This window comes from Poecilia reticulata, chromosome 16, assembly GCF_904066995.2.
Source record: "Poecilia reticulata chromosome 16, P_reticulata-male-v2, whole genome shotgun sequence".
Classification (NCBI taxonomy): domain Eukaryota; kingdom Metazoa; phylum Chordata; class Actinopteri; order Cyprinodontiformes; family Poeciliidae; genus Poecilia; species Poecilia reticulata.
The window spans coordinates 3,795,314-3,819,713 of NC_088845.1; the positions used below are offsets into that span (position 1 = coordinate 3,795,314).

The 24,400-nt window shown below is 36.4% G+C and overlaps 1 protein-coding gene across 1 annotated transcript; it reads left to right on the forward strand.

Annotated features, from left to right (window-relative positions):
- Window positions 1-403: 403 nt before the first annotated feature.
- LOC103477720 (protein NLRC3-like) lies at window positions 404-22,418 on the forward strand. The gene is made up of 10 exons (XM_081597332.1): window positions 404-481; window positions 777-1,008; window positions 1,520-1,610; window positions 2,164-2,224; window positions 2,829-3,048; window positions 3,781-5,566; window positions 5,650-5,823; window positions 15,207-15,380; window positions 15,577-15,623; window positions 19,887-22,418. The coding sequence occupies exons 1-10, from the start codon at window positions 404-406 to the stop codon at window positions 20,399-20,401; spliced, it is 3,378 nt and encodes a 1,125-aa protein (XP_081453458.1). The 3' UTR covers window positions 20,402-22,418.
- Window positions 22,419-24,400: the final 1,982 nt, after the last annotated feature.

The following is a 24,400-nucleotide window of genomic DNA, read 5'->3' on the forward strand; positions in this document are numbered from 1 at the left end:
ACCTGGTTTCCATCAGTAATATTTCTACAAATTATTATTATTTTTTTATCAAACATATTTATTCTTGTCATTCATTTTTCCAGTGCTACTTTTTTAACAGGTTTTGGGCAGAATATGGGAAACTCTTCCACACCGAGCGTTGTGTCCCTAAAGAGTGAGAACTCTATGAATTACCCTACTAACTTTAAAAGTTCTTCATTATCAGGGTGATTTAACTGCACTGTTATGTTCAGCATCTTTTTGACCACTTCAAGTGGTTTGGCATAATACTTTTAAAAATTTTAATTTATAAAAATATCATGGGTTTTCATTGCGTTACATGTTTTTAGTCTTCATGCAGGCATACATCAATTTTTTTACTTAGTTGTGTTTCATGTTAAAGCAAATTACACACTTATGAATAATGGCTCTCCACAGATCTGATGACGAAATACTAGAGGAGACCAGCAATTTTCATGGAGACCTTCATAAAGTTTTTGAGGTAACTGTTTCAAAATTAAACGGACTGTGAAGCATAAACTACATCTATTTATTTTTTAACAGTTATTTGTGTGCTAGCCCTGTTTTATCATTATATATATTTATATACTAAAAATTATGTAACAGTTGAACATAAACATTTGTTTATTCATTAAAACCTGTGAGTGAGCCTCAAGGACAGCTTTTTGTTGTTGATGTTTTCTCCCAAACCTTGCATCATAAATAGATAAGAGAGTAGTACCTAAACATATTGTATAAGTGATTAAACGATCTAAAAATAAAATGTATGCTTACAGAGACTTGAGAGGGAAACTGTCACTCTTGTAAGGAACGAACTGAAGAAGCTGCATCAGCTGTTTACTCCCAATTACCAGAAACCCCTTTGGACACATGATGTGATCGGAGACGTGTTTCACTGTGAGGAAAGAGAGAAGATCCTTACCGGAGAAGAAGAGGAGGTCATGAACTTCCTGAGGGAGTTTCTGAGGATGATGAAGCATGAAGACTTTGCTGATGCTCTGTCGTCCAGTAGGAGAACATTTTCATTTGTTTGTACAACAGTGTTTTTTTATGCACACATCAATAGGTGTCAATGTCACATCATTGTGTGTCACTGATGTGTGACACACACATCAGTTTTAATTACTTTGTCCAGTTTATAGAATTACAACAAAGAGAAAAGATCCTATACTTTGTGTGTTGATTTTGTTAACATGTTTTACATGTAGCCTCTCAGCCTATAGGTCTCCCATCACGCAGAGCTACCAAGGACTTTTATTATGCAATAATAATAATAAAATAAAAAAAAACACTTCAGCAGGCTTTGCCTACAGCCTGCTGAAAAGTAAAACAATACGTTATACAACAGTGATTTTGAACACATCACTGTTGTATTTCTTAGCAGCCTATAGAACAGCTAAAGGTACATCATATGCAGAAAACCAAAAGAGCAAGTGTCAATACATAATGCTACGTCGACTGGTCCAGCATCTTATGAATGTACTAATTTGATCCTGCATGTTGACTTTCTTGTGTAAAGGTCACTCTGTCAGAAGCCCATCTCAGGACAAAGATGAGTCACATGTGACCAAACTCTCTGAACTTGATGACCAGCAGCTCAAATCTGAGAGGTAAAAATGCTGAATGACATCTGGTAACCTAAGATGCTTGTAATGGTAATCTGCTTATAACAATATCAACATTTTAGACACTTCATGAGGTTTCGTGCATGTGTGCATCAGTTTGTACTTCTACCACAAATCTCTTTATTACTTCAGGATCTGAAACAGAAAACATCACAATCTGCAACAAAGTTATTCATTTTGAATTTTACATCAAATTTCCTTGTTGAATGTTATGTAATCAGTATTTTTTAATCTTTGATTTTAAATGTGTATTTGAGATATTCAAAGCTCTTTTGGATGTTGTTTTATAACTTGGCCCTGCTTTAAACATATCAGATTTCTCCCTTTGTTCACTTCACGTTTATGCCCTTCTTGGCAAATAGAAGGTCTTGCATTGAAGTTTTCAGTATAACCATAATGACCATAGTTCTGGGGATGTGAAACTTTTGTAGGTTGCTATTTGATGCAGTCTCAATTATGTGCTTTTAAGTGGAAACTTAACTAGATTAAGTTGTTGCTTATGTGGAAATGTCTTTGATTTGTTTCAATCTCTTTTCAGTAACAAATTAAGACCTCAAGTCAGAATCCCCCCACAGGCAGACATGGACACAACATTTAAGGTCAGTAACTATAAGTGAAAACAAAATGAGGATGCTAGATAAATCAAATTTAGGTATTTATCAAACAATTTAAACTATTTGCCTTTTTTCAGGTTTCTTCTGTTTTTGTTTTTCTGTCCCAGATAAATATTTTGTGTCATTAAACAATTTTTACATCAAAGATAACTTGTGTAAATGCAAAATACAGAGGCAAATGATTTAAACTGATGATTTAAGTAACAACTGCTATTAAGTGTTTGTAATAACTTGCAGTCAATTTTTTATGTTGCTTTATATACATAGTATTTGGACATGACTTGCTATATTTGCTCAGGTCTTTGTTCTTAAAATGTGTTTGATTAACTTAAACATTTAAGTGTGACTAAAAAGCAGAAACATCATATGTGATTTTTTTCTCAGCACTGTTTTGCATTGCTGGTTTGTGACAAGAAATTACAGTTAGCATTATGCCTATTAATATTGAACAGAGCTGAATCAGCTCAATCGAGGTCAATTTATTTCAGATTGTTTTAACATTATTACTTTCATAATATTTGTCAGAGACGAGATGAATTTTTAATTTTCTCCCTGAAAAAAATCCAATTGCATTTCTGTTTTATTACAGAATCTTGAGGGGAACATTGTTGTGTTTGTTGAGAATGAGCTGAGAAGTTTTCATAAGCTCCTAAACAGAGAACCTGTTCATAACCAAGATGAGGATGAAGACGTGATAAACTGGGAGGAGGAAGAGCAGAAGAAAATGTCCAAAGAAGCTTTTCTGGACATTACCTTGAAGTATTTGAGAAGAATGAAGCAAGAAGAGTTGGCCTTTGCTCTACTAAACAGTAAGATAAAATGTAACATTTTCTGTAAATTTTTCATGGATGTTTAGATCTAGTTGCTTTATTTGAGAGAAAGTATTGAGGGGTATAAAAGAAATCCAAAAATAGAACGCATTAATAATATTTTTCCTACAATAATTTATTTAAAGCAGTGGTTCTTAACCTGGGTTCGATCAAACCCCAGGGGTTCGGTGAGTCGGTGGAGTGCAGGAGGAGAAATAAGAAGGGTTCAGTGAATGCGCATATAAAATTGGAGGGTTCGGTACCTCAAAAAAGGTTAAGAACCACTGCTTTAAAGTACACAGAATGTACATCAAATTTGTGAACAGCTTAATGAAAACCTTCAATAAATTAATTGAATTTCCATGTAGTAATCAAAGACCCCCTGTAGTTTGTAATTAAGTATTAACTTCAATATAGATAAACACCACAATAAAATTTTTTTGAATGACAGTGATTATTTAAACTACTGGATGTTTTGTTGAGAGTTTGAGGTCTGCATGTGCCCTAAATTAATTTCAGACTGAAATATTTCTTTAGGCTGTGTAACTTTGTGCTTTGTTGTCATAGGAAGGAATTAATCATCTTTCATTTCAAAATGTTGATTAAATCTGTAGAAATGTCAATAACGACTCAATTTATCGGTCTTCATTAGTGAGAAAGCTCTTATACTTTAAAAGAGATGAAAAGTAAAATTTGTCTAATGCTTTGTTTTCTCATTTTACACATTTGCAGAAAGTGTTATGTCTAAATGCCAATCTAAACTCAAATCCAACCTGAAGATGAGACTGGAATATGTGTTTGAAGGAAATGCCAAAGAAGGTCATCCAACCCTTCTCAATAAGATCTACACTGAGCTCTACATAACTGAAGGACATGAAGAGGCCATCAGTGATCATGAAGTGAAACATTTTGAAAAAGCTCTCAGAAAGACAGTTAAACCACTAACAATCAGACGCGAAGAGCTCTTCAAACCCATTACTGGAAGAGATAAACCAGTCAGAAAAGTGATGACAGAGGGAGTAGCTGGCATTGGAAAAACAGTCTTGACACAGAAGTTTGCTCTGGACTGGGCTGAAGGAAAAAATAACCAGGACATCCAGTTCACATTTCCATTTTCCTTTAGAGGGCTGAACTTGGTGAAGGAGAGAAGGTTCAGTTTGGTTGAACTTATTCATCTCTTCTTCCCTGAAATCAAAGAAGCAGGAATCTACAGTTTTGATCACTTCAGAGTTTTGTTCATCTTTGATGGTCTGGATGAGTGTCGATTTGTTCTGGATCTGAAAACCAAAGAGGTCCTGACTGATGTTAGACAGTCTGCATCATTAGAGGTACTGCTGGCAAACCTTATCAAGGGGAGGCTGCTTCCTTCAGCTCGCATCTGGATCACAACTCGACCTGCAGCGGCCCATCTGATCCCTCTTCAGTTTGTTGACCTGGTAACGGAAATCCAAGGATTCAATGACCCTCAGAAGGAGGAGTACTTCAGAAAGAGATTCACAGAGGAAGAGGAAAGCAGAAGGATAATTTCTCACATCAAATCATCAAGAAGTCTCTACATCATGTGTCATATTCCTGTTTTCTGCTGGGTCATTGCTACTGTTCTAGAAGACGCCATTAAAGCCAGAGAAGAAGCAGACCTACCCAAATCCCTGACAGAGATGTATATCCTCTACCTGGTGGTTTTGTCCAAGGTGAAAAATATCAAGTATGATGAAAAGGCTGAAAAAAATGCCTTCTGGACTCCAGAGACCAGGGAAATTATTACATCCTTGGGAAAACTGGCCTTTGAGCAGTTAATGAAAGGCAACCTGGTTTTCTATGAATCTGACCTGACTGAGTGCGGCATTGATGTCAGAGCAGCCTCAGTGTATTCAGGGGTGTTCACAGAGATCTTTCAGGAGGAGAAAGGGTTTTTCCATCAGAACATGTTCTGCTTTGTCCACTTGAGCATTCAGGAGTTTTTGGCTGCTCTTCATGTCCATCTGACATTCACCAACACTGGAGTCAATCTGCTGGCCGAAGAGGAATCAGTCTCACCTGGGTCAAAGATGTCTGAAGAACAATTTGAGCAGTTCTACAAGACAGCTGTAAAGAAAGCTATTGATGCTCCTGGTGGCAAACTGGATCTGTGTCTGAGGTTCCTTCTTGGTCTTAATCTGGAAACCAATCAGAGGCTCCTCCAAGGCTTTGTGACAAAAAGAAAAACATCAAGCAGTTCCTTGAAAGACATAGTTGAATACATCGAGAAGCAGATTGAAGATATTCGGTGTCCCTTTGATAAAGCCAATTTATTTCACTGTCTAAATGAACTGAAGGAACTTTCTTTAATGACAGAGATTGAACAAGTCTTGAAATCAGGAAAACTGGAGACAGAAAATCTGTCAAAAGCTCAGTGGGCAGCACTGTTCCACACTCTGCTGTCTTCAGAGGACTATGAGAAAAACTTTGATCTGAGAAAGTATTATATTTCAAAAGAAGAGAGTTTTACAGTATTCTTAGGAAGCTCAACTAAAGTTGTGTAAGTCAAAAAACAACCACACATTGCTTGTACTGAAATAAATTAGATGAAAATTTTGTTATTAACTTCTTGTTTGTATTTAGACTCAGTTGCTGTTTCCTGAATGAGACAGCCTATACCTTTGTGGGAAATATTCTCGGCTATTCGTGCTGTTTATTGAAAGATTTGGACCTGAGTAACAACGACATGAAAGATTCAGGACTGAAGCTGCTGTGTGACGGCATTTCCAAAACAGTCTGTAAACTTGAAACTTTAAGGTAAGTTCTTATCTGTTATCTAAATAAATACCTTTTAAATGTTTTTTAACAGTGTATTTTTTGGTCCCTGTTCATCTCTGTCCACCTTCACACTGTTACCACATTCACTCAACAGTGGAGCTTTTCAACAGACAACTTTGGATTCAGTAGCTGTTTTTCATCATTGACTTTTTCATGCACATTTTATAGTATCGCATTAGAAATTGTAAACAGAAATGACAACATTTGAAATAACATTCAATTTCACAACAAATGCTTTTAATAATACTTGAGATAGTTTTTGGCTTTCTCACTAAATAGTCAATTCACTAAAGAGTATATGATACACATTTGCTGAATAAATTCTGATGTAACAAACTTTTCTACACACTGATGGGTCTGTATGTTACTAGAAGCACAAATCTCAGGTCTGAGGTGATCAGTGAGAGTCTCACCATCTCAGGATGGACATGGTGGAACCAGGGTTCGTATTAACATAATATTGTCTGTCTTTGATCAGTTTTTCTTAAAGGTAATCCATCATTTTGAAAGATTAGGATTCATTCACCTGACCACTTTGTGCAGGCGCTCAGACATTTTTAACTTTACCCACAAGATTTCCGAGTTCAAACCTCCAGGACAAAGGGGATGACTCTCTCTATTTTTCTGAGATGTGCGATGCATGCTGTTGCAACTGCTACATATTTTTTACAGCTTGCTTAACATCAACATCTGACAATGTTTGTGGTTTTCGTTTTCTTTCTTTTTTTTTTTTTAGACGTTTTAAAAGTTCGCTCAACATTTGCATTGCTAGTGATTTGTCCAAGGGCTCTCAAACACATTGAGGAAAGGGAACCAGCAACCCTCTGAGGGTCAGACTGTCCTGTTCACACATTGTTTATGAACTTTATGTTTTGGTTAATATTATGTTTAAATTAAAGCCACCTAATATCCTTTTTTTATATGTATGCTGTAAAATATATAATAATATAATAATAATACATTTTATTTGTAGGTGCCTTTCTGGACACCCAAGGTCACCTTGACATAAAAGCAAGCAAATTATAAAATACATACCGGTAATAAAAAACATAAAAACACAAACAAGATTTATAAGATAGTACAAAGATAATTAAAGGTTGTATGCTAGTGCAAACAAATGGGTTTTGAGTTTGGACTTAAAATATTGCAAAGACTCTATGTTATGGAGATCAGGTGGGAGTGAATTCCAGAGCCGCTCTGCTCCCCATAGTGACAAGACGAGCAGGGGGAACGGTGAAATGGACAGAAGAAAAGGATCTGAGGGAACGGGTGGGTGTGGCAATGTGAAGGAGGTCCGAAAGATATGAAGGTGTGAGGTTGTGAACTACTTTAAAAGTTAGAAGAAGTATTTTATAGTTGATGCGATATGTGATTGGAAGCCAATGGAGCTGTTGTAAAATAGGTGTGATATGATGAATTAAAGGGGTCTGTGTAATGATACGAGCAGCTGAATTTTGAACCACTTGTAATTTATGCAGAGTTTTCTGTGGCAGACCAAAAAGTAGAGAATTACAATAGTCTAAACGAGATGTGACCAAACTGTGGACCAGAACAGCAGTGGAGTGTAGAGTGAGAGAAGGACGGAGACGACGAATATTTCGGAGATGAAAATAAGCTGACCGAGTGATATTATTGACATGGGAGGCGAAAGAGAGACTGCTATCGAGGATGACACCCAGACTCTTAACCTGAAGGGAGGGGAAAATGGAGGAGTTATCAACTGAAATGGATAAATTATTAAGTTTACTTAGTATTGAATTAGTACCAATTAAGAGAAGTTCAGTTTTACTGGAATTTAATTTGAGGAAGTTAAGAGTAAACCATTGTTTTATTTCAAGAAGACAGTCAGTGAGGGAGGAAAATGGAAGCATGGAACTGGGTTTGGTTGAAATATAGTGTTGGGTGTCATCCGCGTAGCAGTGAAAGTGGATGTTATGTTTGCAAAAAATATTACCAAGGGGCAAGAGGTAAATGATAAACAAGGGTCCCAGGACAGAGCCCTTTGGAACACCTGAGGAGACTGGAACTGGATGAGAGGAAAATGATTTTAACTGAACAAACTGAGAGCGGCCTGAGAGATATGAACGAAACCAGTTGTGAGGTGTATTTACAATGCCAAGAGAGGATAATGTGTCAATAAAAATGTTATGTGAAATTGTATCAAAAGCCGCAGTCAGATCAAGGAGGAGGAGTATCGATAATAAACCAGAGTCAGCAGCAAGAAGGAGATCATTTGTAATTTTAAGAAGCGCTGTTTCTGTACTGTGGAGTGGACGGAAGCCAGATTGGAATTGTTCATATAGATTATTGCTGGAAAGATGAGAATGGAGTTGAGCAGCAACTGTCTTTTCTAGAATTTTTTAAATAAATGGAAGATTTGAGGTAGGATGAAAATTATTAAGTTCATTGGGATCTAAACCAGATTTCTTAAGTATTGGGGTTATTGCTGCAGTTTTGAGAGCCAAGGGAACAACAGCAGTAGTAAGGGAAGAATATATAATTTTAGTGATGAGAGGGGGAGAGAGGCTTTAACAAGAACAGTGGAAAGAGGATCTAAATGGCAGGTTGAAGATTTAGATTTTTGAATTAATTTGGTGACATCATCAACAGAGAGAAGGCTGAAGACCGAGAATGAATTAGTAGAAACAACTGAAAATGGGACAGGTGATGTTAAGGCGAGACTGGGTATAAGATCCTGATGGATCATTTCTATCTTAGAAGTAAAAATTATACCAAAGTGTTGCAAAAATCAGAGGTATACAGGTGGGGAGGAAGGGAATCTAGTGGTTTGGTAATGTTTGCAAGTACAGAAAATAAAGTTTTGGAGTTATCCTTGTTAGAATTGATTAAAGTGGAGTAATATGTTGATTTGGCTGAAGAAATTGCATCTTTGTATAAAAGAATGTGACTGGAATACATGTCTTTGTGAACAGTGAGACCAGTTTTTCGGTACAGTCTTTCAAGGCGACGTCCTTTTGTTTTTAACTGTTGAAGAGTGGAATTAAACCAATGTGCAATATGAGTAAAAGAAACAGATCTGGTTTTAAGTGGCGCAAGATTGTTCAGGATGTTGTGAAGACTTTTGTTGTAGTGAGCCAATAGTTCATCTGTGGAAGAAAAATGATCAGCAGTAGGTAGTCTTAATACAATGTGATAAATTATCCAGGTCAATGTCCTTAATTTTACGGAAGGTTATGTCACGTTAGATTTAGAAAGTGAAATATGAACTCCAAATGATAAAAAGAAATGGTCTGAGAATGGCAGGGAATCCGCTTTACAGTCAGTGGGTGTAACTCCTGAGCAGCAGATTAAATCCAATATATGTCCTTTAGTATGCGTGGGAAAAGTTGTGTATTGCTGAAGTCCAAAGCTTAGTGACTTTGGACTTCATATCCAAGCACGATATGAAGTCTTTGGAAAGTAGAGACTCTTGATTATCAATATAAATGTTAAAATCCCCAATAACTATTACATTTGGTGAGCTCGTAGAAAGATGCGTGAGGAAGCCAGCAAGCTCAGAAATAAAATCCTTATTATATTTCGGGGGGGGTGGGGTGCACGCGATACAAGGCGGCAATAGGGTATATGCCACGAGAGGTGGTGACGTATTTCCGTTTGAATTTATGCCACATAGATTGGTTCCGGGTCCTGCTTGCTCCTATTGTTTTTACCCAAAGCTGCAAGATCTGTACCATGAAAAAGACGCAAAACTTAAAATATATGCGAGCTACTGGTACAACAACCGAGTTTTGTGGTGTGCCGTTGTGTCCAGTAATTAGCCGGTACCATCCAGTGCTTAGTTTTTTTCATTTTCCTGCTGATATCAAGGCGACAGCGGACTGTAGCCAAAACTTAGCCACTACAGCTAACACCCGGTTTGTAGCTGCCTGCTATTTCAAAGCTTGAGGATATTGAAGATCCAGCGTCAGAAATGGGAAGACGGAGGTTAAAAGGGATACGAGCTTCGTTCACTGGAATAATTTGTTGGAGGAAAATAATGCTGGAGGAAATCCACTGCTACGGGTACAGGCTGAGAACAGAGGCAGCGATTCGACACAAGGTAAGTCAATAGTGTGTTGATGTTTGCGTTTGTGTTATACGGAGTATGAAATTATTTTTAGGCAACTCCTTAGCTTTTTTTTATGTGACAATTATATAAATTACATTTAACATGCAGTCGAAGCAATACCGAGCACGGTAATTTACGAACAACCGAGGGCAGCAACGCTTCAGCCCGAACTAGTCAGTCAGATTAAGGTCCAAAACCTTCGCTTTACAGCCGTTTAAGTGGCACCGACCCACATGAAAAACCCACAGAACAAATGGTACAAATCACGTATTTCCCGAATCCCGAAAATATGACATCTACCTTTGCCATTTCATAATTATAATCCACGTTAGAGTGAATTTTTCCACTTGGCTGCTATAATCTGTTCTTGCGTTACACAACGTAATTTCTTCCCCCCCCCCCCTCTGAGATTCTGCTTAGAAAATGAGGTTATGACTGCGTTGTTTTTAAAATGGTAAATTTAGGTTTGCCTCGACTTTTATAAACTAGTGCCTCTTATATGCATCATTTTTTGCATTACTGTTGGTGCAGGTATTAGGCGAACACTACTTTGCCTGCTAGTAGTTTAAATTAATTTCAGCTGCTCACTTTCAAAAGAGTATTGATTTTAACATGCATTTTCTAAGTAGTATTTCAGTTCACTCTTACTCAGTAACTTCAGTGTTGTTACACCTCTGAAACATTTTTTGCAGTTTCTTTGTGATACCAGAATTATTTCACTTACACATTTAATTTCCTGAGATATTGTCAATTTATTTTCAAGCGAAACTCTCAAAAAGAGCTGAGAATTTATTAGTTTTGATTATGTTGTGCAGCTAAATATGGACGTTTATTAGATTTTCTTCTTTTTAATTTTTCAGGTTTGCATCGTAACACCTCGTGATGTGTTTCTCAGCCATGATCGTTGTGCCGATTACCTTTCTATTGGATCCAAACACCTGGACCAGCTGACGGCGTCCATCAGTCCACGTCAGCCAGATCATCACAACGTGGACAAACTTTTTATTTGCAGTACTTGGCTAAACTATGATCTTCAAACCGGAGCACCAGATATGCAAAAATCTACCTGCAGACTTTGTTGGCTACCCTGACACTACAGTGATGCTGGAAGGGGTTGAGCCGGTCTTCCTCTCCTCCAGAGTGACGAGTTTTCATCACCACTAAAGGCAAAAAAAGTCTCATGTCTGATTAGCTGCTAGGAAGTATATCATATATTCACTGTTCATTTTGCCATCCTGTTTGTACCTACAATAAAATTTAATCTCTACATTTCACAAACTTTTTCCCCTTTCCTCAGTGTTTACGTTATATCAAGTATTTGCATGTAGATCAGGAATTCAAGTGAGATGTTAAAATGCAACACATTTAGGTAATACCAGCAAAGAAATGTATTAAGTAATATGTTGTTAGTCATATAATTTAATATGCTGAATAAGACTGGATGATACAAGATTTTTTTCATACCAGATTTGATTTTAATTGATTCTTCCCGTCCTCAATTTCTATAATAAAATCACAGAAAATACTTTCAAAAAATGCCTTTATTTCAATCATCTGTTCTGTGAGTTGTATAAGGGAGCATTACGGTCAGGATACAAGAAATTGTAATTGCAAGAATGCAGTCATTGTTACAGCAGAATAAAGATGAAATTTTATAACAATGTCTTAAAATTACAAGAAGTCGTTTTAATGAGAAATAAAGATTCAGATTGATCTGATGTAACCAGCTCAGTCCACGTGGTTCTGACATTTGTCAGTAATCATTCTCTGGATTCACAAGACACCTTTGAAGAAATGTCTTCTGGACCAGAGTTTCTCAAATTTACAGATGGTATGGATCAACAGGTTCGCCTCGACACAACTCTCCTTAGCACTAACATAGCAGACCTCACCTCATTTAAGTCACCTGCCTCTGACCTCCCTGAGGATCCAGCACTCTGCGTTTCTGAGGTCTGAGACCGGGGTCCAGATATTATCTTTACAACCGTCTTCCTCCAGAATGTGTCTGGCCCCCCGGCACTGCAAAACAGGACATTACCTGTCCGGACCACTACAAGAAAAGTTACAAAAAACAGAAGTACAAAAAACAACGGTCTTAATTCAAACCTCAGACTGATCCCCTGCCTAAAGGAACCTCAGGCTAAAAAACTTTCGGCCTCCAAGTCACTTAAACTGGCTCTTTTAAACACCAGATCTCTCTGTGCTAAAGTTCTATTAATTAATGATTTCATCACTGAGCATAATATTGATGTTTTATTTATGACATAAACATGGCTTAATGACAATAATGAAGCAATCGTACTAATTGAATCAGCGCCTCCTACCTACAATTTTTTAAGCAAGAATAGAAAACATAAAAAAGGAGGAGGCGTGGCTTCAATCGAGGTAAAAGGCCCCAAACTAACTTTGACACTAACTCTATACAAAACACCAACATATGTGGAAAATTTCTTTACGGACTTCAATGAACTTCTATCTCTCATATGTATTGATTACGATTGTTTGATAATTGTCGGTGATTTCAACATTCATGTTGACAACCCCCAAGACCGAGGGGCTAAAAAGCTCTGTAATATATTAGAGAGTTTTGGTTCAACACAACATGTCAAACAAGCAACACACACTCATGGACACACACTGGACCTGGTTATCAGTAAGGGAATGAATATTTCCAATGTCTCTGTAACTGATATTGCCCTGTCGGATCATTTTGCTGTTTTCTTTGACAGTTCTTTATCTGTTAACCCACTTGGACAAACAGCTACTATCACAAAACGTACTTTCACAGAAAACACAGCAGAAACATTTAATCAAATCTACTCTTCTTCCTCGTCCTTAAGTTATAATGGCGTAGATAAGTTGGTAGATGATTTTCAGTGCAAACTTTCAGATATCATTGATTTCATCCCCCATTAGAGTGAAGGTTGTGACTGGTAGGAAGAAATCTCCATGGAGAAATGCACAAATAGTTCAATCTGCAAGACAACTCTGCCGCAGGGCCGAACGAAAATGGCGTAAAACTCAGCTGCACGTTTATTATGACAACTACAAGGAAAGACTACGTAACTACATATTATACAACACTAAAACATGAAAGAGAGGCTTTCTTTGCAGATGTCATAAACAAAAACATTAACAATGCTCAAGCTTTATTTGCTACTGTTGACAGGCTCACAAACCCTGCTATGACGTTACCACCTGAACTTCAATCTATTGCCGCCTGCAACAAGTTTTCCAGCTTCTTTTCAGAGAAAATTCAAAAGATCAGAGGATTAATCTGCACATCTACTCCAAAGACAGTACCAATGCTTTGCCCAAACAAAATAAATGCAGGAAAAATGATCCAATTTCAACTACTTAATTATAAAACTCTAGAAGAAAATATAAGTCAATTAAGCTCTGGTTCCTGCTGTCTGGGTGTCCTACCCACACATTTCTTGAAGAAAGTCCTGCCTGTCGTTGCTAATGATCTGATCCAAATAGTGAACTCATCGCTCTCTTCAGGTGTTTTCCCCCAGGCTTTGAAAACAGCAGTTATCGAACAATCTAGATAAATCACTACTGCAGAATTACAGGCCGATTTCCAACCTCCCATTCATCAGAAAAGTTATTTAAAAATATGTTTTTAAACAATTAAATAACTTCCTAACAATAATGAATCACTTTGACTCCTTCCAGTCTGATTTTTGTGCTCACCACAGCACGGAGACGGACTAGTCAAAGTGTTCAATGATATCCATATAAACACAGACTGTGGGAGAACCACAGTGCTGGTTCTGTTGGACCTCAGTGCAGCTTTTGACACACACTGTTGACCACAAAATTTTACTGAATCGACTGGAGACTCTCCGGTCCAGTGCTCAACTGGTTTGAATCTTCCATAAAGAAGAGGGATTTCTTTGTTTTAATCGGAAACTTCTCATCAGAGAGGTCAAAGGTCACATGTGGTGTACCCCAAGGTTCAATCCTAGGACCCCTTCTCTTCAATATTTATATGCTCCCACTTGCTCAGGTTATAACAGGATATAAGATTGACTACCATAACTACACAGATGATACACAGCTCTACATCACGATGTCACCAGGTGACTCTGAACCCATCCAATCACAGATAAATGTGTGAATGTGCCAAAACTTTCTCCAGCTGAACAGAAACAAAACTGAAGTTATTATCTTTGGACCTAAAGAGGAGCGAACTAGAATCAATGCACAGCTTCAGTTATTAAAACTAAAAACCAGCGATCAGGCCCGAAACCTGGGAGTTGTGATGGACTCTGACCTGAACCTTCAGAGCCACATTAAAACAGTCACAAAGTCGGCCTTCTATCACCTGAAGAACATCTCCAGGATTAGAGGACTTATGTCTCAGCGAGATCTAGAGAAACTCATCCATGTGTTTATCTTTAGCCGCATTGATTACTGCAACAGCGTCTTCACAGGTCTGACTAATAAATCAATCAAACAGCTGCAGCTGATCCAGAATGCTGCTGCTCGGGTTCTGACTAAAACCAGAAAGATAGAGCACATAACACCAGTTTTAAAGTCCCTACACTGGCTCCCTGTAGCTCAGAGGATAGACTTTAAAATACTGTTGTTAGTTTATAAATCACTGAACGGTTTAGCACCACAATGTATTAAAGATCTGTTATTGTTGTACCAACCGTCTAGACCCCTCAGATCTTCTGGTTCTGGTCTGCTCTGCATCCCCAGAACCAGAACCAAACAAGGAGAAGCAGCATTCAGCTTCTATGCACCACAACAAACTTCTAGAAAACTGTAAAACAGCTGAAACACTGGATGCCTATCTCAACTTAAAACCCACCTATTTAGAAATGCCTATGGCTAATTTAGGGTTAGAGTACGAATTTTAATGTTTTTATCTTTATTTTTTATCTAATTATTATTATCATTTATTTATTCCTATTTTTTTTACTGTTTATTCTGTTTAGTTTTTAATGATGTAAAGCCCCTTCAGAGAGGTGGGGTTACCGTCCCCCTCTCTTAGAAATGTAAAATTGGGTTTAAAGTCCCTGGAGTAAAATTGTAAAGGGGTGCGAGCTTTAATGCTTTTATCTTTAAGTTTTATTTACTTATTAATTTCTTATCTCTCTCTTTTTTACTGTTTATTCAATGTTACATGACTTTGTATTTCTGTTTTTAATGATGTAAAGCAATTTGAAATGCCTTGCTGCTAAAATGTGCTATACATATAAAATTTGATTGATTGATTCACAAAACCTGAATGTGCGACAAGAAGTAATGACATTAATTGTATATATTTGTGTTTATATAGGTTGTCTGGTTGTTTAATCACAAAGGAAGGTTGTGAAGCTCTGGCATCAGCTCTGGCTTCTAACCCCTCTCACCTCAAAGAGTTGGACCTGAGTTACAATTACCCAGAAGAACATGGAGTGGCTCTCCTCTCTGCTGGAGTGGAAGACCCAGACTGGACCTTAACAACTCTTAGGTACTGATAAGGATGTGAATTAGACAAAGTCTACTTGTTATTAGGTCTATGATCTATGATATTTTCAAACAAACTAAATACTTAGAATAAATGTCAAAATGTGAGAATAACTTCATCTTTCTTATCAATGCTATACTAAACCAAACAGTGTAATCACAATTCCTCGATCACTGATAACCTTGTTATATTGTTCCAGGGTGGAGCCGAGTGGATTACAGTTTTTAAAACCTGGTCTGAGGAAGTGTAAGTATGATCATTTTTAAGAAATAAGTGGCAGCTCATAAAAAAATAATACTGACATCAAATCTGATATTCCAGTAAAAGCCAGCTTGTATGTTAGCCTAGGTAGTGTCATGGAAAAAGAAAAAACTTAATTGTCTGGATGAGAAGAAGTAGTATATTTATTAAACTGTTACATGAGAAGAAAAATACAGAGTCAAATGAGTTTGTCAGTGGGACAAGCAGAATAAGTCTGCTCTACCTGAGAATTGATCCTTTCTGGGGGGTTTTGTGCGTTGTTCCGGTCAGTAGATCTTGTGACAGCAGGTTGTCACTGCTTGTAATTGTTTCCCAACAAAGGGAGAGAGAGGTTTGATAGTGGGACTGAATTTGTCCTTCAATTCGTGGATTGCCAGTTTGACTCCTTCTACCTCTGTCAATGTGTCCTTGGGCAAGACACTTCACCCACCTTTCATGCTGGTTATGATCATCGCAGGGGCGCGGTAAAGGGGTGAAAAGTAATGACAATTCTTAACCAAGAAATCATTACTGATATAAATTTGTTCTAAAAGTATTACTGATTGCACTTTAAAAATTAGTTAACTTTGTTATTAAAGGTAAAGTTTAAACAGTAATGATTTATTGGTTAATGTCAAGTTGTCATAACAAAGACAATTTGAATAATGTCAACTTTGTATTAAAAGTGTCATAATTTACCAAATTACGCTTTATGACAACAGTCATAAATATTCATAAAGGCTTATTCATGTTCATGACATGTTATGTCATGTTTATGAAAGTGTCATGACAGTCTTATTCACCCCCCTTCAAATAAAGTGTTACCAAAATCTGTCTAATTCTGTTTAACATACAAGTTCATGCTGATGTACATCAAAGTTCATTGTTATTCACCAATGACTGCATGGTTCTTGAATAATTCCCTTATGATACCATAAGTAAGCCTACATGCAGCTCTCATTTTGAGTGAAAAGCAGGGCCGTGCAAAGACCACTAATAGGGCAGGTGCTCAAAAAAAAAAAGGGGCACATCTAACCGCATTCTAGGACAGAATATTAACAAAGCCACACAGCTTTCAGAGTTTAATAAACAATGATAAATTACAAAATTGTGAGATATACAATCAAAGCTAAGGGAAATCTCTATACAGAGCATACAACTACGCATATGCAAGATATTTTATTACTAATTTCTTTCTGCAGGTCTATTTTGTTATAGGAAAGTATTGCAATATTCAAACTCACAATTTAGTAAGATATGTAAATCAGGGCTAGACCACCAGGCATATTTTGTCTTTACAGAATTACACTATTAAAAATATAAATAAGGGCACAATGCAACCTTTTAGTAGACTGTAATCTATAAAAAAAGAGCTGCCTGTTTACTACACTTGCAGTGGAGATGAAGATGGTCCAGTCAGAAAAGCAGAGCTTCATCAAACTTTAACGTGGAACTGCAGAAAAAAGAAAAAAAAAGACAAAAGCAAAAATGTAATTGTTAATGCATGTCCCCATGAGAAAAGCCTACCGAGTTTTGCTTAAAAAACTTTTTTAAAAATTAAAATCACACATTTTTGTCTCGAAGTGAAAAAATTATTTGCAAAACAAACTTATTTGCGCATGTCAGAAATCTTTTCTTGCTATTATAAGTTTTTGTTTGTGAATCAGTTTTGCTTGTGATTCTCACATAACTTCGGGGGCAGGGCCCAAAATCGCAACAAAAGATTTCTGATCTGTGCAAATAAAAGTTTATGATTGGCAAATAACTTTTTAAGTTCATGAGATAATTTAAAAAAGTTTTTTTAAACAAAACGTTTTGTTTTTAAAAAAAGAAATCATTACAATTCCAAAAGTTTTGATTACTGTATTTTTTGCACTATAAAAGCACACCTTCAGTGAATGGCCTATTATTAAACTTTTTTCATATATAAGGCATTATAAGGTGCATAGAATAGATGCTACAGTTAGGGTTTCCAACTGTTCGGTAATACGAGACATGATTTGTTCCGTACCCTACAAATGTGGATGTATAATAATAATAATAATAAATAGTCCCCGAGTGCTTTATATAGTAGTCTATATATATATAGTATATATTGTTTATTGTAATGGAACCTGTGTTTGCCTTTGAATGTTAAGTTTTATACTTAAATGTTTTGGCAATGTTGAGAGGTTTTATTTTGACTTTGTTGCGTTATTTAGCCTCTTTAGAGTCTTCATATGTTTTCAGTCTGTTAAAGATAGTATTACTGAGTACAGTACAATTTGCACAATGCCTGTTTTGTTTAGTTTTCTTCTTGGAAAAAGTTATCAAAAACAAGTTTTTGTCTAAATTAAGGTGAATTCATGGTTCCTTTTTCCACATAATGTAACCAGTAGTGCTTATGATTTAAAAAATAGTAATTATGTGATCGGTATCGGTGATCGGCCGTGATAGGAATCGGAAGGAAAAAACCTGATCGGCACATCTCTAATTTTTGTTATTCTTTTACTTTTTAAAATAAGATGCTAAGCCTAATGTAATTACTCATCAGAGGGTAGGGCCCAGACACAAAGGAGCACATAGTTGAAATTGGCATTAATAATGACTGTGGAGCCACATTTCAAATTCAGTGGGGGAGACTTCATGTATGCTTCTCGCTGGCTCTACTAAAAACATGTGACAGTGGACATAGGTTAGTTATCCATAGAACCCATTTTTAATAGATCTTATAAAAATAAAAGAATAAAAACATTACCAATTGTAACCCACAAGAAAGGTTACTTTGAATACTTTTAATAGTAGATGGCAAGTTAAGTTAATTTACCATACTAATACCAACACTAAAAAAAGAATAAGGAAGTTGGGCCTGATCAGGAGACTCTAAATTCGGGGGAGTCTAGATGTGAGCAACAGAGAAGAGCACACAATGTATATAAAAAAAGTAGAATTTCATATCAAAAACATTTGTGGATCCACATTGTACAAATAAACAAAAATTGCGTGCTTTTTGAATAAATAAATAAAATAAACCAGTCTTGTATGTATCTGTCAAATGTTCTTTCCAAGTTTGTTTAGTCTTTCCAATGTGTTTGTGAAATATTTTTTTAATGTTTCACGGCTGGTGACCAGTCGGGTCACCATCTACCGGTTCACTTGGTTCTCGAGCAGGGGCTCGCCATCCAAGTTCTTGTAAGGGTGATCTTGAGGTCTCTGGGCACAATGCTCCAAAAGTGCACCATAAGAAAAAAAACATGACCTGGAAGAAGGTCAAAGTAAACCATCTTAAAATTCAGGACGCTAATATCAATAAAGCTTAAGTAACAATTCAAATTTCAAACTAAAAGTGCCAAAGTACATCTATAACACTAAATCTACATTCAAAATGTGGATTAGAAACCCGCATTAGCTCTGACCTACAGAGAACAGAAAGTTCCTAAGTAATAAGAGCACATTACAGCACCATCACATTAACAACGTTGAAATATTAAAACATATACTAATAGAAAAATAAGTAAATTTACATGGAAAAAAAATACAACATACACAATAATAAAGATATAAAATTTATAATACAATTTGTTTTTTTATTAAATTTGAACAGTTATTAGGTATTTCAGCCAATTTTTTGTGGATTTACTGGGCCAACGGCTGAGCGCGTGCGATTACTCACCGATGCTTCAATGCTATACAACTACCAGGGATTTTTCCGGACGTCAGCTGTTAGAAGCTTTTGGAGATCTAATTTAAAAAAACAGATTAACTATTTTGAATTATGAATTCTGAGATACTAATTTAACATTGTCTTACCAATTTCCAGGATTCTTTGTAGAATTTAACACAATCTTACAGGGGATTCACGGAACAACCGTCAGCTCTCAGCTCTCACGGGAGTTAGACGCAATCTGAGCTAAATCTCAGCGCTGCAGTTAAAGGGGCGGGACAATCAACCTGATTGGCTGATGTGAAATCAGACGGTGCCAGTTATTGGTTGTTTAAAATGTCACTAAAAGCAATCACTAAAGATATATTTCACAGGTTTAAAAGATTTTTAGCACTTTTTTATCAATATTTATGAACATATTTACAAACATTCTTTTTTTTAAACTTAAATACTTTTTAATCTTGTTGTGGAATGAGATATTAAATCAACATCTATTCATTTTACTTGTGTTTTTAACACTGGGTTACACAATGTTTTGTAAAATCTGTTTTAGAACAGAAGTTAACATCAGTGCACACAATCCAGATAATTGTTCACGTAATGAAATCCTGCTGTTTCTCCGTCAGATGCCGTTGACCCCATCCTGGACTCCACCACCACACACAGAAACCTCACTCTATCTGAATTTAACAGAATAATGACGGTGGGACAAGGAGAGAAGCTCTCATGGTTTGATGCTGAGGAGGAGCTGCTGGGCAGACATGATCTCACTGGTCGCTGTTACTGGGAGGCTGAGTGGAGAGGAAAAGTTTCTATTGGAGTGACGTACAAAACAATCAGAAGGAGAGGGGAAAGGAATGGCTGTGGTTTTGGAGTCAATGATCAGTCATGGGCTTTGTTGTGCTCTAAGGAAGGATTCTCTGTTCTGCACAACAACAAAACAACTAAAATCTATGCAGACCCTTCAAACAAAGTCGGGGTGTATGTGGACAGGCCTGGTGACACGGTGTCTTTCTTTGGGGTTTACCATGATAAAATGACCTTCCTCCACAGCTTCAACACCAAATTCACAGAACCTGTGTATCCTGCTTTGAGAATAGAACCTGATCCTGTTAAAATTGGAATGGCCACCATGCTGTAACTACTAGAACGGCCAGATACTGTTGACCACCACTTTCACCCCTTAAATAAATCACAACAAAAATCATATGTAATATAATTAATCTATACTTTTTTAAACCCAAAATAACACTTTTTTTATTTGTTAGTCAAAGATGTTTCATGTATCAAACTTTTAATATATTATAAATAATACATTTATAATATTATAACATCTGACCCCGTTAATTCATCTCTTACTTTGTGTTAGGTTTAGTGAAGATTGTCATAGTCAGAGTAGCCAAATTAAATCTGAATTTATTATTCCTATCAAACATTTAAAATGAATACTGGATCCTTATGAGTTTCTTCTGCACATAAGAAAAACTGATGCCTTTAAATGTAATTTGAAAACACACTTCTTCTACTCCTTTGCCAAACCAAACTAAACCAACTTTATTTATAAAGCACTTTAAAACAACCACAGCTGATACAAAGTGCTGTACATTAAAGCACAACATAACAATAAAAAAATTTAAACTTACAGTTTAAAAACAAAAACATACAATTTAAAACTAGATCCCGCTGGAGTTGAAAGCCAGGTAAAATAGATGGGTTTTAAGACAAACTTTAAAAGTGGACAGTGAAGGGGCCTCTCTGACCTGGAAAGGCAAGTCGTTCCATAACTTAGGACCCATGACAGAGAAAGCTATGTCCTCTCTGAGCTTCCTTCTGGTTCTTGGTACCTCCAAGAGCAGCTGATCTGTGGACCTGAGAGACCGATAGGGTATGTATGGCTGAAGAAGCTCAGAGAGGTAAGCCGGAGCAAGATTATGCAGTGATTTAAAAACAAACATAAGAATTTTAAAATGAATCCTAAAATATATAGGCAGCCAGTGAAGTGAGGCCAGGACAGCGGTCACATGTTCCCTCTTTCGAGTTCCTGTCAAAAGTCGTGCAGCAGCATTCTGAACCAGCTGCAGACGTGAGAGCAGCGACTGACTGAGTCCCAGATAAAGTGAGTTACAGTAATCCAACCGAGTCGAAATAAAAGCATGGATCACTTTTTCAAAATGCTTCCTGGAAAGAAAAGATTTCACTGACGCCAATCGTCTTAAATGATAAAAGCTGGACTTAACCACGGCTCTGATTTGGCTGTCCAATTTAAAATCACTGTCCACCTTAAAACCAAGATCTGTAATAACAGGTTTAAAATAAACCTCCAAGGGTCCCAGGTCAACAGAGGAGGACTCACAGGAGCCACTGGGTCCAAACACAATCGCCTCTGTTTTGTTTTCATTAAAATTTAAAAAGTTCAAGGCCAACCAAGCTTTAATATCACCTAGACATGCCAGGAGATGTTTGATGGAGTGGACATCCTTCTGCTTCAGGGGCAAAGCATCTTCTACTCTTTGACATTACCTATTCTACCTAGCCTGATTTTTTATCCAATATTTGTGTGATTGGGATTTAAGACAGTTTTTAATTTTGTATTATTTTGTTTTTTTACTTGTGCAGAACTTTGGTCAACCTTGTGGTTTTTTTGAAAGGGCTATATAAGTAAACATGGTATGGTATACAGTATGGATGTTCTTTCAGCATTGCTATAATGTGTTTGAATCATGTATTTTATGTCTGAACATTAGAACTTTTGATCAAATGCAGAACAGTTTTACTGTCATGAGCTATATAGTCACATAAAAGTAAATACTGTGTAAAATTAATTAGAAGCTTAAATAAATCTTTATGTGACGTTAAGAACAATAAAATTGAATCAGATGAGAACCTTACTGTAAAATGAATCACTTCTGTCTGAAGTAACAACATAACTGAAATAACATGACACTGACTTCAAGGGATTAATATTAAACCAGTGTACTTTTGGAAACAAGATATTTTTAATAATGAACAGCTTTTTCATCTTGAAACAAATTTTGAAAATTTCTTTCATTGCAAAAAGTTTTTACTTATTGTTTTTATCAATCCATGTTTCTTCGAGTAGAAGTAGTGTTTATTGTAATTGTGATATGTATGTAATGATACAAAATCTGTTAAGATAAACTGTGGAACATAAATAAAGATAATTCTTAAACCAGACAATTTATGACATTTTGACACAATGATTTAAATGACAAGTTAGAAAACGTATTAAAAGAAGCTGATAGAAATATTTAGCAAACATACAGTTACATTTCCAGATGTGCTGGTTCAAAAATGCATAAGGTAGTTTTGCACTCACTTTACCTAAGGGCACTTTAGCTCCAGTCACAATTATGAATATTTAGAGACTTTGTAGATGAATTAGAGTATCTGGAGAAAACCTTAGTATGCACTGGGAGAAAATACAATGACTTCTACTTAAAGACCTTTTGCTGTTATATAATCCTTCCGGACCTCCCAGGTCTTCTGGTTCTGCTCTGCATCCCCAGAACCAGAACCGAACATGGAGAAACAGCATACAACTTCCATACATCACAAATCTTGGGGATGAGCAGTGCCACACAGAGAGTGATTAACAGCGCTAAGACCCTCCTCTTGCATCTTATTGGTTGTTTCTGGTTAGCACTTGGAGCACTGAGAAAAGGCAGATGAGCTTGATTTTTTCACAGATTATATCTCAGTTTTAACAAATATGTAATATATATATATATTCTAAATGTATAATGATGAGGCACAAAAGTGTGGTTTAGTGATGAACTCAGATCTGGACATTTAGAGACACATAAAGACAGTTTGCAAAGTCAGTCTTATATCACCAACCTCATTTCGAGGATGAAAGGATTAATGTTCTAGAGAAACTCATCCAATAATCCATGTATTTATTGCATGGATTACTGCTTGCTTCTATCTTAAAGAGCATATTATTGTGATGTGCTCAATAAAAAGTTATGAACCTCAGCTTATAAACACAAAACTGTACATCTGTAGAAATTGTAACTTGATATGATTCTTTGGTACTTCCTTTTCTTTCCAATAGAGGGCAGAATATTTCTGAATATGAAATACTTTTTAAGTTCTCAGTGGGAGCATTTAGTCAAAGATTTACAGTCTCAAGTATTTAGTTGAATTTCCTACAACTTGTCAACTCCAATAAACCATCTGTGTGCAGAATAATTGTACTACAGTAAGTCAACTGCTGTTTAAAAATGTCATAAAATGGAGGTGATAGTGGTGAGAGAGAATGCTGAAGACCCAGGTAGAGATGAAAAAATGATGGTTTTAATGGAAAAGGCACAAAAACAAAATCCAAACATACAGGCAACACTTGGAAGAACGGAAGGCAAAAGGTCCACGACTGAACAGACTGGCACAGAGAATAATGACGGACAACATTAAACAAGGACAAGAGACAAAGGACACAGTTGGACTTAAATACAGAGGGAGGGTAATTAGGGAACAAGACACACCTGGGAAGTATTAAGAGAGGAAAAATTATTGTGTGGAAAGTTTTATCTCCTTTTCTTTCATTTATTCAAATAAGGCGTATCTTTGCTCATCCAACCAGAACCTGTCTCTGACCCTCTCTCTAAAGCTATTTGCTCCCATTGTCTAAGGAGAGCTTCTCTGAACTCCTGCTGGTTTATGGTCTTCACAGATCAGTGTGAAGAGCTAGAACTTCCTACTGATTGTTTCCCAGACAGACAAAGGGCAGATCAGAGATCTTGGCAAACAATCTGCTTTAACTACAGGTAAAATAAAGGTCAATAGGCCAGAATAAGTTATAAGATTTAAAACTATAATTAGGCTATTTCAATCAAGTCATGTTAAATTTAAAACTGGCTTATTTTAAAAATATTTTCTTAACAGAAGCAATTAAGGGGGAAGAGACAGGACACCACAGAGACCCAGGGAAACAAAACCTAGAAAATAAACACAAAAAACTCAAATCCTCACAAAGAAACTGAAACCAGAATTGATTTTTTTATGGCATTTATGTTTTTCATGAATTATGTAGTTAGATTGTTTGTGTAACTGGGTCTACATTAATAGTTGTATATTTCCACAAAATGTGTTCTTTCATGTATTTGTCTGCTTCTACTTG

What these genes read in the sequence shown, in the direction of transcription:
- LOC103477720 (XM_081597332.1), top strand. Translation starts at nt 404, where the DNA reads ATGGCTCTCCACAGATCTGATGACGAAATACTAGAGGAGACCAGCAAT. An exon ending in TGCTGATGCTCTGTCGTCCA is followed by an intron (nt 1,009 to 1,519) that starts GTAGGAGAACAT and finishes TCTTGTGTAAAG; the next exon opens with GTCACTCTGTCAGAAGCCCA. An exon ending in TGTAAACTTGAAACTTTAAG is followed by an intron (nt 5,824 to 15,206) that starts GTAAGTTCTTAT and finishes GTGTTTATATAG; the next exon opens with GTTGTCTGGTTGTTTAATCA.